General features: G+C 39.8%; 1 protein-coding gene across 1 annotated transcript; it reads left to right on the forward strand.

The window, feature by feature from the left end:
- Positions 1-51: 51 nt before the first annotated feature.
- On the forward strand, positions 52-12845 carry FAM199X (family with sequence similarity 199, X-linked). The gene is given in 6 exon segments (XM_063170654.1): positions 52-320; positions 3032-3251; positions 5348-5497; positions 5800-5961; positions 7053-7313; positions 8156-12845. Coding segments are annotated over 6 exon segments (1233 nt in total). The 3' UTR covers positions 8327-12845.
- Positions 12846-13730: the final 885 nt, after the last annotated feature.

The following is a 13730-nucleotide window of genomic DNA, read 5'->3' on the forward strand; positions in this document are numbered from 1 at the left end:
CGCCGGAAGGAGCGGCAGCGACAGCGCCGCGCGTCCCGGGACCGGCCGCTGATGGCGGCGCCGCCGACGCCGTGTGCCCGAGGCGCTCCCGCCGCCGCCTGAGGCGCTCCCCCCGCCCCCGCGCCCGCCGCCATGACCGAGGAGCCGTACGAGAAGTTCCTGACCCCCGAGGAGCCGTGCCCGCTGCTCTCGCACCAGCACCCGCCGCGGGGCGGCAGCTTGAGCCTGAGCGAGGAGGGCTGCCTGGACGTCAGCGATTTCGGCTGCCAGCTGTCCTCCTGCCACCGCACCGACCCTCTGCACCGCTTCCACTCCAACAGGTCCGCTCGGCGCTCGGGGCGGCCGGGCCGGGTGATGCTGAGGGCCGGGCCGGGGTGCGGGGGTCGCGGCGGGGTCGGGGCCGCCCCTGGCAGGGCCGCGCATCCTTCCCCGGCTCCTGCCCGGGGCGGGCCGAGCGCGGCCGGGCTGCAGGTGCCCCCGTGTCCGCCCCACGCCCTGCCGGGTTACTCTTCCCCTTAGCTTGGTCTGGCTTCGGCTCATCACGTTACGGTTGACGGTGTGAGCTGGGTGGGTTTTTTAAGATGTGCTTTTTCATAGAATCACAGAATGGTTGGAAGGGACCCTAAAGGTCATCTAGTTCCAACTCCCCTACCCTGGCTGGGACGCCATCCACTTGAATCAGGATGCTCCTACCCTCAGTCTGAGTTTCTTAATTTTGAATTTTTGAGGGCTGTAGGCGGCTACAGAATGGTGTGTTTATAAGACTTAAAGGCAGGCCTTGCATGGTCACCAGGCAGACCTTTAGAGATTCAGAATGAGTTAGGCGGCGTGGTGACTCCGCTGACTCCTGCAGAAACATTTCCACCCCATGCTGCTAATTAAGGGCAAATTATTCTGCCTGTAATTTGTAGAAGTGCTAATACAGCTCTGCAAAGAAATTCCAGTTGTGTTCATAAAATCAAAATCACAGTCTTGCTTTCCTAAAAACCTAGTTCTGCTAATATGTAGTATTAAGCTTGAATATAGCAATAGCTTTCTTTGAGAATACTCTATGAGATTTCAGTCTCCAACATACATGTCTCCAACATTCCTGTTCCAGTCTTGCAAGATTCTTTTATGGGTTATTAGTATTTCTGTTGCACAATTATGAAGAGTGAGTTTGTATCAAGTCTTAAAAATTGCACTTTAAAAGTGTCATTCACAAGGGCAAACTTTTAATTATACATTTCTACATGATTCAGCATCAAGAGCCTTGATCAAACACGATACACTCTCATAGTATAGTTCTTGAGTCATAAGACACGAGCAGTAAGATATATTCTTAGAATATCTGTAAATAAATGTGTGATAGTCACCAAATTTGCATTTAATTAATTTTGTACATTTCTCTGTGTTGCCTTCCCAAGTGTGTTGCTCAGGTTTGCTCTGTTTACAAGCCCAGGTTTGTAACCCAGGCTTCTCAAGGGGTTGTTTGACTTCTCTGGAAAAGGACATGCCCTGTCTTGCACTGATTAAGCCATTGCAGATGTGCAGCTCAATCTGTAGTGTTCACATAAGGCTTTCTATTTTTTGAAGTTAGGAGTAATTTTAATGCAGTTCCCCTTTGTTGTTAATCCAGTTCACCCCAGGGAGCACAGCAGCCCCCCAGCCATGAGAAGGTGAGGCTGGCTGCCTGCACCTGGAGTATCTGTGTAGTTTGTTGGTGCTAGAGCCCCTGGACCTCATCCTTTGTTTTGATATGTCTGGGAACTTTGTCCACTCTATCTCTCATTTCATTATTATTTCATGGATTCTGAAGGTGTATTCATGTTGAGTACTGTGCTGTGTCACCACGGTTTTGTTTTGCTCATTGCCAGTGGATTGCCTTGCCCACAAGAGTCTGTACCAGCAAGGCTTTGCACATCTACAGGGGATGCAGGAAGGGAGGCAGGGTGAGAACTGAATCTGAGGAAAGTTTTGGAAATGTCTTTAACATTGGATAAATTCACATCTGGCCAAGTAGGTGTGGGAGTGAATCCATCACAAACATATTTAGCCAGCCTGGTATGTGGTTTAATGAGGTTGAGGACCAGCCTTTCTGGTGATAGGATTGCTCAGTGGGATAGAAGAGTGTTTTCTAGTTAGCCAGGCTGATGGAACAGTAGTTGATTGTGTGGGTTTGTGTGGTGCATTTTAGAAGCCCTTTTCAAATTGTTTTGGCCATATTGCAGTGCTGTGCTGACTCATATTTGTCTCGACCTACTTTTCTCCAATATGTAAAATAAGTTCCAGATATGGAGACTGATTTCATGAGCTTGTTACATTCTGGCTTACTCTCATTAGAGTAAAAAATCTGTTCTGTGAAAATTGAGTTCTCAATAGCTTTCCTTTAGCAACAACTTCAGCTAGCTTTGTAATGAGGCAAAAAAGTGTTTAGTTTTGGCATGGTATCATTTTCACACAGGTCACTTCCCCACCCTACCCTGTGCCATGTCCAATGGTTTTGACATTCAGAGTTGAGAATAATAGATCCATAATATGTTTCCTTATTAAGCCTTAACTTTGTGGAGGATTGTCAATCTGGAATTTCTTCTTGACTTCTATTTGTCTTGAAGTCAAATTGATTAATTACTTACTTCTGTTTTTTCTGGTTTATATGGAAGTTTAAATATTCGAATACATGGAAAATTTTATTTTTAGATCAGTGTGTTTTAAAAACCCAACCAGCAGCAAAAAAGGGTCAATTTCCATATTACAGGAGCCATAGTTCTGGGGTAGAAACTGACAATAAAGGTGTAATTATACTAACTGTATATGAAATTTTGCCTTGATATATGTTACACTGTGTTCCCTTTGATGTTGTTGATGTACTTTTAAAAATACCTAAAACCAGAATACTTCAATTTACACAATTATAACTTATTTCAATAAAATCAATGTATAGTATCACTGACTAGCAAATTTGAGATAGTTTTACAAGGCTTAAAGGAATTTCTTAGCACACATGATGCCAAGGTTTGCTGCTCTCTAATTGTGTTGTCCTGTTTTGCAGGTGGAACTTGACATCTTGTGGGACGAGCGTGGCCAGCTCAGAGTGCAGCGAGGAGCTCTTCTCATCCGTGTCTGTGGGGGACCAGGATGATTGCTACTCTCTGCTGGATGACCAGGAGTTCACCTCTTTTGATCTGTTCCCCGAGGGCAGTGTCTGCAGTGATGTCTCCTCCTCTATCAGCACTTACTGGGATTGGTCAGACAGTGAGTTTGAGTGGCAGGTAAACTGGTTCCCCTGGAAATGTAAAATTTTGTGCAGACTATTGCATGCTGGATTTAGCTGTAGTTAAAAAGTGATAGAATAGAATGTCCTGAGCTGGAAGGGACCCACAAGGATCACTGAAGTCCAGCTCCTGGTCCTGCACAGCACAAGCCCAGGAGTTATACACTGTGTCTGAGAGTGTTGCCCAAACACTCCTTGAACTCTGTCAGGCTTGGTGCTGTGATCACTGCCCTGGGGAGCCTGTTCCACTTCCCCAGCAGCCTCTGGGGGAAGAACCTTTTCCTGATACTTAACTTTAACTTCCCCTGACCTGGCATCCTGCTGTTCCCTTGTGTCCTGTCACTGGTCACCAGAGAGGACAGACTGCTGCCTCCCACTCCTCTTCATCTCTTGAGGAAGCTGTAGACAGCTATGAAGTCTCCCCTCAAGTCTCCTCTTCTTCTGAACAAACCAAGTGATCTCAGCACTTGTTTCTTTGTAACTAGGAGCACATATCTGAATCTTGAATGATAGAAAAAATGTTTTGTTTCACTTCATTCCAACCTGCTTAATCAGGAGGGAAGACTGAAGGTCAGCTCTCCAAAGAAGGTCGCTTAAGGTTGTTTGGTTTTAGGGACCAGTGTGTGTTTCTTGTAGCCATGAGCTTAGACTCTGTGTACTGAGGATCTGCCCTGCTAATGAAATCTGGTTATAGATATCTGGTCCTACTGATACTTTCTAGGTAAAGTGTACAAACTCTTGCCATAGTTTATTCCTATAGTATTTTTTCTACCCCAGTAAGAGTACAGAGCTCCTTTAGTCTCACCAGAATGGGAAGGTGAATCATATCCTTTTCCCAAGTCTCTGCTGGATGCAGTCCTTGTTGGGTATTTCTAGTTTGTGATAGTCTTCCCTGTTCAGCAGTTTTTCAAACATTATATGCATTTTTAGTGCATTATAGACCTAAAATGACTTTTTATATTAAAGATTTAAGTCAGCTATGAATGTATATATGACTTTGAAATAGGTAACATAGAGCTTCAGAATTTATTGGGGAATACTTGAAAATTTTGTCATAAAGCTCAGTCAGAGCATGTAGAGAGTCTTGTAAGGACAGTACAGGAACTGAAAATTGATTTCAAGAAAGCTCAAATCCTGTTCCAGAAGATGCAAGTGAACTGGAGACATGTACTGAGATCAGGTTTGAATTTCTGACTGGTTTAATCCAGCTGCTGGTCTCAACAATGTATGTTATATCACTGCAGTTCCAAGTGTGTGTGTATAATGCAGTCTGTAGGAACAGCTCAGGTTGGATCCCAAAGATTCAGAGCTTTATTGAGTTGTGAGATTTCAATTGCCTGATAAATATGGCAATTGTTTTGAAAAGATGCCATTTCCTATGCCTTAGCTAGCTGACAGTATGTTTGATTGGTTACCAGATTTTTTATTACTCTTTGTTTTTTAAAACAAGCTTTTCTCAAGAGACTTACTTGATTGGATTTGTAGGATTTTGGAAAGACTTTTTTTGTAGCTCTTTATGGTGTTATGTGGCAGAATCTGAGCACAAGTAATCCAGCTGTCCCACTTTAACTGGAAGTGCATCCAGAAATCACATATCAGTTGTATAAATGAAGCTAGCTGAAGTTCTCAGTTGCTTCCAGGCAAATGGCAGTGATTTTAATTTAATTTTCTTGTGTAATTATGGAGTTTGGTAGGAATTACAGACCTACTTTTAAATTATCTTCCTTAAACTAGACTTATGCTCCAAAATGGGAGGTTTAGATTTAGGTTTGGATTGTAATGGACAGTTTCCACTGATGGAGAAGGGAAACAGTTAAAATGCAACTTCAGTCTGTGTTTTCTTAAACACAGATTTTTAAAGAGGATTGATGAGTACAGAACAGTGTGAATTGAGTCTGCTGCACTTGGTGTTTACAGGAAGATTCAAGGGAGTATTGCAGGTTTATGAGTAATTAGAAAGAGTTTGTTAAAGGACAGAGATAATCAATGCTTTGCTAATTTGATGGGATGTTTTGAATTGTTAATAGTGTTAGAATAATTTACAGTCTGCCTACTCTATTCTAAAGCTTTGTTCTTCCTTTTGCATGTTACAAGTTGCCTGGCAGCGACATTGCAAGTGGGAGTGATGTGCTCTCTGATGTTATACCGAGTATTCCGAGCTCTCCCTGTCTGCTTCCCAAAAAGAAAAACAAGCACAGGAATCTTGATGAGCTTCCATGGAGTGCAATGACAAATGATGAACAGGTGACTTTTTTCCTATGTGAGAACAGAAGAACTTCCAATTAAAAGCCACAAAGGCCATGCTGTTTGCTGTAGTAAAGGCAGACCTGTGCAGAACTATTTGATTCTTAAAACTAAACCTTGTCCTTTGGATCTATAGGAGCCAGTTTAATGCCTACTCAAGTTTTCACCCTAAGTTTTTAAGGATGCCCAAGGCTAGAACCATGATATTTGAGCATGTTTATTTCTGTCAATTCTTTATTTCTTCTGTCTCTCATTTAGAATCAGTAATACTTCAAAATGACCTGCCTTTCTTTGGATCCTAGGTTGAATATATTGAATATTTAAGTCGCAAAGTCAGTACAGAGATGGGCCTTCGAGAGCAACTTGATATTATTAAAATTATTGATCCTACTGCTCAGATCTCACCTACAGATAGTGAATTCATTATTGAATTGAACTGTCTCACAGATGAAAAACTGAAACAGGTGAGTTGAAGTTTGCACATTTGACTTCAGAGTTTCAGCATTGGATTATATCTTGCAAAATCTTAAGAACTTGTGATCAATTTTTATGCATAACCATTAGATGTTGAGAGAGACACTACAGCACAATACTGTCAGTGACAGGAAATAGAGTTCAAAAGCATATTTGTATGTATTAAACCTTGACATAAGACTGGTTGTATATTCTCATTGTGTGTTAAGCCAGAGCTGGTGAGTGTGTAATGGGTTATGTTGTGGACCTGGTGCTGCTTATGGCACTGTACTCCACTTCATGACCATCAGCTAGCTGAGAGTCTGCATTTGCTCATTGTATGTAAACTAGCATTTAAAACTTAAAAAAATGGAATTTACTGGGGAAGACCATAAATTTCATGTAGAAAGGGATAGAGAACAGTGCATTTTAAAGATGTTACAAGATGCAAATTATAACCAAGAAGGGTGCCTGGCTGATAGGGTAGATACATCCTACTGTCTTCTCAGCCATTGAATTAGTGAGATGTGTTGTTGGGAAGAGATGCAGTGTCCATAGAAGCAGAGCTGCACTGCACTGATAATGATGAAGATTAAGTTGAAAATGGAAAACATTCACTGCTTTTATGGGCTTGGTCTGTTTCATATTTCCAACATTTTGTAAGTGTCATCTTAAAGTAGAAAAGAGTTTCTTTATTTACACATACTTGTGTTTGAGTATACCTAGCAAAATAAAGGGGTTTGATACATTAAGTAAACAACTTAATTCAGTTGAACTTGACTGATATTCCTGTTTGTTGTTAAAATAATAACATATTGTTACATAGTCACAAATGTGACAGGCAGAAGAGAAAAGAACCCTCCAGCCCTTGCTACATATTTTTCTTCCTTCCATAGTGAAATGTCACAAATGTTAACATAGTTAAGTTCTCTGGGTCACTCCAGATTGCTTGTGATTTAAGCAGCCACAAGAAAATGTTTTAAAAGCCTGAGCTGACCCAATAGCTTCATCATTAGGTTTGGATTGTGTTTTTTCCATGAAAAGGAGTATCTCAGTGCAGCATTTATCAAACTGCAGTAATTTTGCTGCCTCTGTTCTAAAGGTAAGAAACTATATCAAGGAACACGGACCTCGGCAGCGGTCTGCAAGGGAGAGCTGGAAAAGGAGCAGCTACAGCTGTGCAAGCACCAGTGGTGTGAGTGGTGCCAGTGGCAGCAGCAGCAGTGCCAGCATGGTCAGCTCAGCCAGCAGCAGCGGCTCCAGCGTTGCCAACTCCGCCTCCAACTCCAGTGCCAACATGAGCCGAGCGCACAGCGACAGCAATTTGTCCACAAGTGCTGCAGAGAGAATCCGGGATTCCAAAGTAAAGTTTCTAGTTATGGGTATCTGTGTTGATTAAGCTGTCTTAACTCCTGAAGCCTGCTCATGGGATCTTACCTGGGATGTTTGTCCTGAAGGAGCAGAGTAACTGAGTTGTCTGTCTAAGCCAATAAGGAGTTTAAACTCGTGCTCTTCCCATCACTTCTAACCAGAAGCCTGGTGTTTGTAGTAGTAGATATTCTAATTCCTTTTGTTTAGGATAAGTTGAGTGGGCTCGAATAAGGGCTTGTGCATCTAACTTAAGAAAAAAATTGTTTAAGAATGATCACCCTAATTATGGCATAATTTCTGGACAGCAAAGACACCCGTGATGGTTTTTGTTTTTTTTCTCAACTAGAGGTTTCATCTGGCTTTTTTAATGTTCTTTATTTTCTGAGCATGTCTCATGAGATTCCTTGCTGAGAAGGGACTCTCTGAAGCATGTCTCATTTAAAGTAGAACTGTGGCACTCCTTGTCTCCCCATGTTTTAAATTTCAAGTGTGTAGGAGAGGAGCAGTTTTTTCTTGTTCTTCAACATCTTGGGTTTGTTAATGTAAGACTGTAACATTTCTCCAGCAATAAAGATTCCTCCAATCAAAGACTTGACTATGCAACATCACAGGTTAATGTTGTGCCTCAGAATTCAGTTCTGGTAAATGGTCTTGATATTTTAATATTAGGTATGATTTTGGATGAATGTTTACACCACCGCTGAGAATTCGTATTTGTTATCTTTCAGAGCAGATGTTATTTTAGAGGTTAATTTATATTTGCCAGCTTTAGAGGTGTTTTTTTCTAATTTACAGAACAAAATCTTATGTTTTGTCTCTTCTGTATTTTGACAGAAACGTTCCAAGCAGCGGAAACTTCAGCAAAAGGCCTTAAGGAAGAGACAGCTGAAAGAGCAAAGACAGGCTCGTAAGGAAAGACTGAGTGGATTATTTCTCAATGAGGAAGTGCTGTCTTTAAAAGTGACTGAGGAGGACCATGAAGGAGATGTGGATGTTTTAATGTGACAGGGGTGAATTTATCAGTGTTCTTTCTAAGCCTTAAATGTATTATCCTTATTGTTTACATATGTTTCTTGACCAAATTTTGATTAGTATTAACAATACAAACCAGATCTTTTCTCAAGTGTAATTTTGCTAAGAAGGTCTTAAGTATTGAGTAACTTCAGCTTTTTGAGACTAATTTTGCAACAAAGAATTCAGAAACTTACCTGTCTTCTGAAAAGCTGCTGAATAGATGTGATTTTAAAGAAATTTGAACTTGGCTAACATGCTAACTTACTTGCACGTAAGTCTAGGGGTACTTTTGGATGACACAAAGCATGCATTACTATGCTTCAGCTTTTTTAGGTTTTTTTCAGCTTTGAGTTAATATTACACTTGACTTTTTCTGTCCTCCTTTCCCATTATTAGGGAGATTGTTTAGCATGAGGAAAAATCTTTTGCTCACAAAATCCAAGTACTGTTGATACTTTTCTAAAAGTTTTGATTTAAATTAAACTACACAGAAAACAAGAAGCAGGACATATAATGCAGAGAATCTGTAATACAAATACTGCCTAAATAATGTAGTTCTTAGGAACCAACTAAAAATTAAAAAAAACCCTCATAGTAATTGCAGACTTAGTCTTCAGAAGGTTATTTTGTTGCTCAGTATCTTAGGATTGTTACTAATGGTTCACCAATACATCCCTAGTATTTCTGTGAAAAGATTCCAATAAAAACACATTTATGAATTGAAAATATGCTAACCTGCAATTATGTTGTCAAGGACACTACTTAAAATAGTTAAAAACACTACTGGAAACAGAAGTGCAAACAAGTGGCACACAACTTCAGTGGTTTTCTTCCCCAGAAGCATATCTAAATATATTTAATTCATTTTGTTGACAGAAGAACTTAATTAATGCAGCTGTACTTTTTAAATTGTATGTTTAGCTGAGGTTGTCTTCTGTGTGGGTCGTTGCACCATGACATGTATCAGAATTCTCCTTTTGTTGTCTATCAGCTTTTGAAATTTCTCATGATAAGAAAATTAGGTAAAATTGTGGCTTTCAGGTAGGGAAGTAGTAGTAGTTTCAACCTTTTTCTTAACTCTGACAATCTTTAAGCTGATTTTAGTTTTTATCTTGGAACTACTTTTATAGAACTCCTTCCCCCATGGCTGAGATAAAAATGATAGTTCTAAATTTTAATGTGAAATTTAATAGTGTATAAAAGTGTTTTTGAGTTCTGAGTTCAGGAAATAATTTTTTTATTATGTTGATGATTCATTACCTTAATTTTGCTCTTGAATTAAGGAGTTTGACAGTTTAGTGTGGCCACAGGTGTCTGTAATTGTAGGATGTAGCCCAGTCCTGCAGAATGCATGGTCAGCTTTAGGACTACTGACATTAATGTTCCATGTCCTGCACAGACTGATTAGCCCTGACAGCTGAAATATTTTTCTTTCAGAAGTGGCATTCCTTTTAGCCTCAAAATAAACTGACCAGTAAATTATCTGACCACTGGCCTCTGAAAGGGTTTTGATAAGAATTAAATGGGGTCCAGAGTCAAACTAATATGTTTGAACTTAGTGCTGCTCTACAACAGGTCCCCAGGCTTGGCCACTGACTGACTAAAAGCCAGGTAATGTCATTTTGAGCTCAAGTTAGCTGTCCCATGTGGCCAGTTCTCTGTCCAATAACCACAAGTGTCTGTGACCTGTCAGTATTTGCTTGTACTGTGCTATTGCTGATTGATGCCTCCCTCCTGTATAATCAATACTGAAAACTTCTTAACAGTATACACTTTACTGAGAATTTAGATTGACTTAAATCTGGAGCTTCATTTAAATATCTTGTATGGAAGATAAGATTCAATTGCTGTCAATTTGGGTAATTTCAGGGTGTGGTTGTTAAACTCTTCCATGGTAATGGACAAATTCATCATGAAATACTTCACCATATGTACACTGTCACATTTCAGTACAACCTTTATTTTCTGCAGTGACTTTGAAATGTGATTGAATTTTTTTTTTTTTCTGAAGAAAAATGCACACTTTGTACTGTAGAGAATTGAAACTCTGAAGTGAATTGTAAGGAAGGTGCAATATCTCAGTGTGGTGGAGCATGAAAGTGTGTTCACTTTATTCTGTTTCAGCAGTTATTCAGAGTTTAAAATGCCTCAGGGTTTTGTTGAGAGAAGACCCCATCATTTTGATGAGGTACAGTTCATTCTGGCCACCTGTCTCCTAGCTTCCAGAGATCCTGAAGTGAGGGAGGATAATATTTCCATCATAGTGTGAGCATGTGAGTATAAATTATTCTAAGTGATTAGATGGGTCCAGTTGCTCATGTGTTACATGGACAAAAAGGTCCTGGGTGCCAGAATAGCTGATTGTGCTGTGTTGTCTCCAGCAGGTACTTCAGTCATGTGAGTGACAGTTAAAATGATAGAAGAGAGTGGATTTCCAGGGATTCCGTGCTAATAATTTATAGCTCTGTGATCTCATAGATCCAGGATGCTCATAAGAATACAAAGAATACAAAACTCTGAATGTTCTGGTAAGAATGCAGAATAACATCTTGCTTACCTTGAATGTTCTTTGCCAAGTACTCAGAGATACAATGTTGTCTCTCCCTGATCTCAGAGAATCAGGCCTGAAGTCACTGTGGCATTCAGGAGTTCTCATATTCTCATATCCTTCTACACATTTGGGGTTTTTTTCCTTTTGCTTTCTCACCCTCTGTAGTTGCAGTGACACACTCATTTTGTGGTGGGGGAAGGTTTTTTGTCAGATTCATGGTTTTCCTGCAGCATGCTCAACATTTACTCAGGAAGACACTGTCCATGGTGGTTTTAAAAGACATGTAAAATGTGGCACCTAGACATGGTTTAGTGGTGGGCTTGGCAGTGTTAGATTTAGGGTTGATGATCCTAAAAGGACTTTTCCAATCTAAATCTGTTAGTTTCTGTGAAATACCTGTGGTAGTAGTCAAACAGTTGCAATGTCAGTGAAATCTGATCTTGCTGATACAAGTTATGGCCTTTGTGGCCATAGGTGTAACTGCTGGGTTCTGATGAAGAATAGTTACAGACTGCTAAAATAATGCATCCTTATTGAGTTTTTTTCTTAAAAAAATAAATCAAAACTCTGCTTTTTATTAATGGAGAAAAAATGTGAAGCTTAAAAGCAATACAGAAACACACAGGAAAAAAGCTCATGGTTACTTGGCTTCATGGTACTGAAACTGTCTGTAGGAACTTTGTACCCACTGCAGTGTGGATATAAACATTTTACACTCTGTAATGATAACAGTTTGCTTCCATGGTAACTTTTTCTCTAAAAAGGCTTAGAAGGACCACTGAAAGTCTGATTGCAATAGGACTGTAAACAAGAGAGAACATTATTTTCTAATATGATTTTAAATATGAGGAAGAAAGCTGCCTGACAAAATTGGCTGATTTCTGTGTATCTAATGTCATTTTTTGTTAAAATGCCTATTTTTTTTTAATCTGGGGAGCTCATAAAAAGATGGTTGCAATGTGCTCAGTATGGGGTGCTTACTTGGAAGACCAGGAAAAGTCTTTACAAGACTTTCCTGGCCTCAAATTTTAGTTCTCATATTGTGGTTTGAAACCTGTGAAGATCATTCTCTGGGGAGAAAACAAACCAACCAATCAACCTGCTTGAACTTACTTACATGCATTTACATCAGAGTGCATATACAACACAGAAAAATAAAAATGGCAATATTTCCTGTTTATCTATGCTGAATGGCCTGAAGCCATTGCTTTTCTTCTAACACTCCTTCAACTTTGAAATCAGTTGATGCATTGGTCTATAAATATTAATAAACCTGACTGTTTTGGGAGCTTTTAAAGTTCATTCATATAAGCCAGATTTTCATGGCAAATGTTGTTAGATTTATTGGTTTAATTTTCTTAAGTGTACTGATCGTGCAATTCTTGGGCACAGAAAAGTCAACAGTTGTCCATTTAAGGATTGCAAAGATTAGTTTATTAATCTATCAAGAGCAAATCTATGTAATATTCAAAGTTTGTCTATTTTGACTGTTAACTCTGATGAATCATATTTGCATTCTCTCTCATCTGGCTAACTTTAAAACATTTCCAAATTATAAATAAATAGTCCGGTGTAAAAAAATAAAATTGTAATATGAAAGCCTTGAATATAGTTAATAACCAAAGCAAGGGGAAGGTGGGGGATTGATTTTTTTTTCTTTCTTTTTGCGGGGGGGAGAGAGGAGGGTATAGATTAGAGTATATGGTATTGCTTAAATTGAGGGGTTTTTTTCCCAGGTTCTCTGCTAATTGTATTGCTAAAATGCACTTTTGTATAGAAAACCATTCTCTGTACATTCTGTATCTACTTTACACAATGTTTATAGAGATTTTTCTGAAGTTGTGAAGGATTTACTGAAAGCTCTGATGCTGTTGAATCTAAGTTTTCATTGTATTTGAAAATAGTTATGTGCATATTGAAGTACAGGTTGGAATTAAAATTAATGATATAGCAAAGATATTCTTATGAAATGATGTGGTGTCTTCTTCAGAGAAGGGGGATTCTTATACAGGGCCTGTGAAGTCACTCTTCAGGCAGAAAATACAAATTTTCTGTCACTGCACAGGCAGAAAATAAAAATAAAGTGGCACATCTTAATTGTTCTTGACGGCAGAAAGCAAACTAGTCCCCCCTTAGCTAAAGAGGCTTGTTAACTGCAAAATCTGACAAGAATGGTTTCATAGGGAAGCAATTAATTGTTGTGAATTGTATAACCCAAGGTCATGTACTTAAAGCTGTCTGTCCTTTGTTTTGATTCCTGTGCCAGAGGTATTTTTTATATCTATGCTCAGCACCAGCAAGAACATGGCAGTCTTTGAACAGGCAAGAATGAGGACACTTGCCAGCTTGTAGAAGTTGTGTCCCTGAACAAAATTTGCCTTCTGCAATACTGAAGTTTGAAGTGTAATATTGCAAAATCTCCTTTTTCCCTTTGGAGTCCAGTAAAAAAATCCTGAAAACCTGAGAAGAGGATAGCTGGCATAGGGATGTATTCTTCAGCCTGCAGAAAGTTTCCTGCAGCAGCTCAGGGATCTAAAACTGCCTTCTTTGTCCTGGCTATGGCTCATCAGACACTTTTGGGAGTTGATTCTCATCAAACACTGACAGAAGTTAAAACTGACCAAGTGTTGCTATCCCAGTTTCTGTAGGTGTCAGGGGATGGAGATGGACAGGGTGAAAATGCTGCATATCACAGCAAGTCTTGTCAAACTGTGAGAGATCTTTACTTGTTGTGAACAGAACTGTGGAAGCTCTTGCTCTTGTGTTGCTCTGCCTCCACCTGAGCAGCCTGCTTGTGTGCTTTTTCTGCTTTCACCCAAAGGTGAGTGACAGTGTGGAATGTTT

This window comes from Melospiza melodia, chromosome 16 (assembly GCF_035770615.1).
Source record: "Melospiza melodia melodia isolate bMelMel2 chromosome 16, bMelMel2.pri, whole genome shotgun sequence".
Lineage (NCBI taxonomy): Eukaryota > Metazoa > Chordata > Aves > Passeriformes > Passerellidae > Melospiza > Melospiza melodia.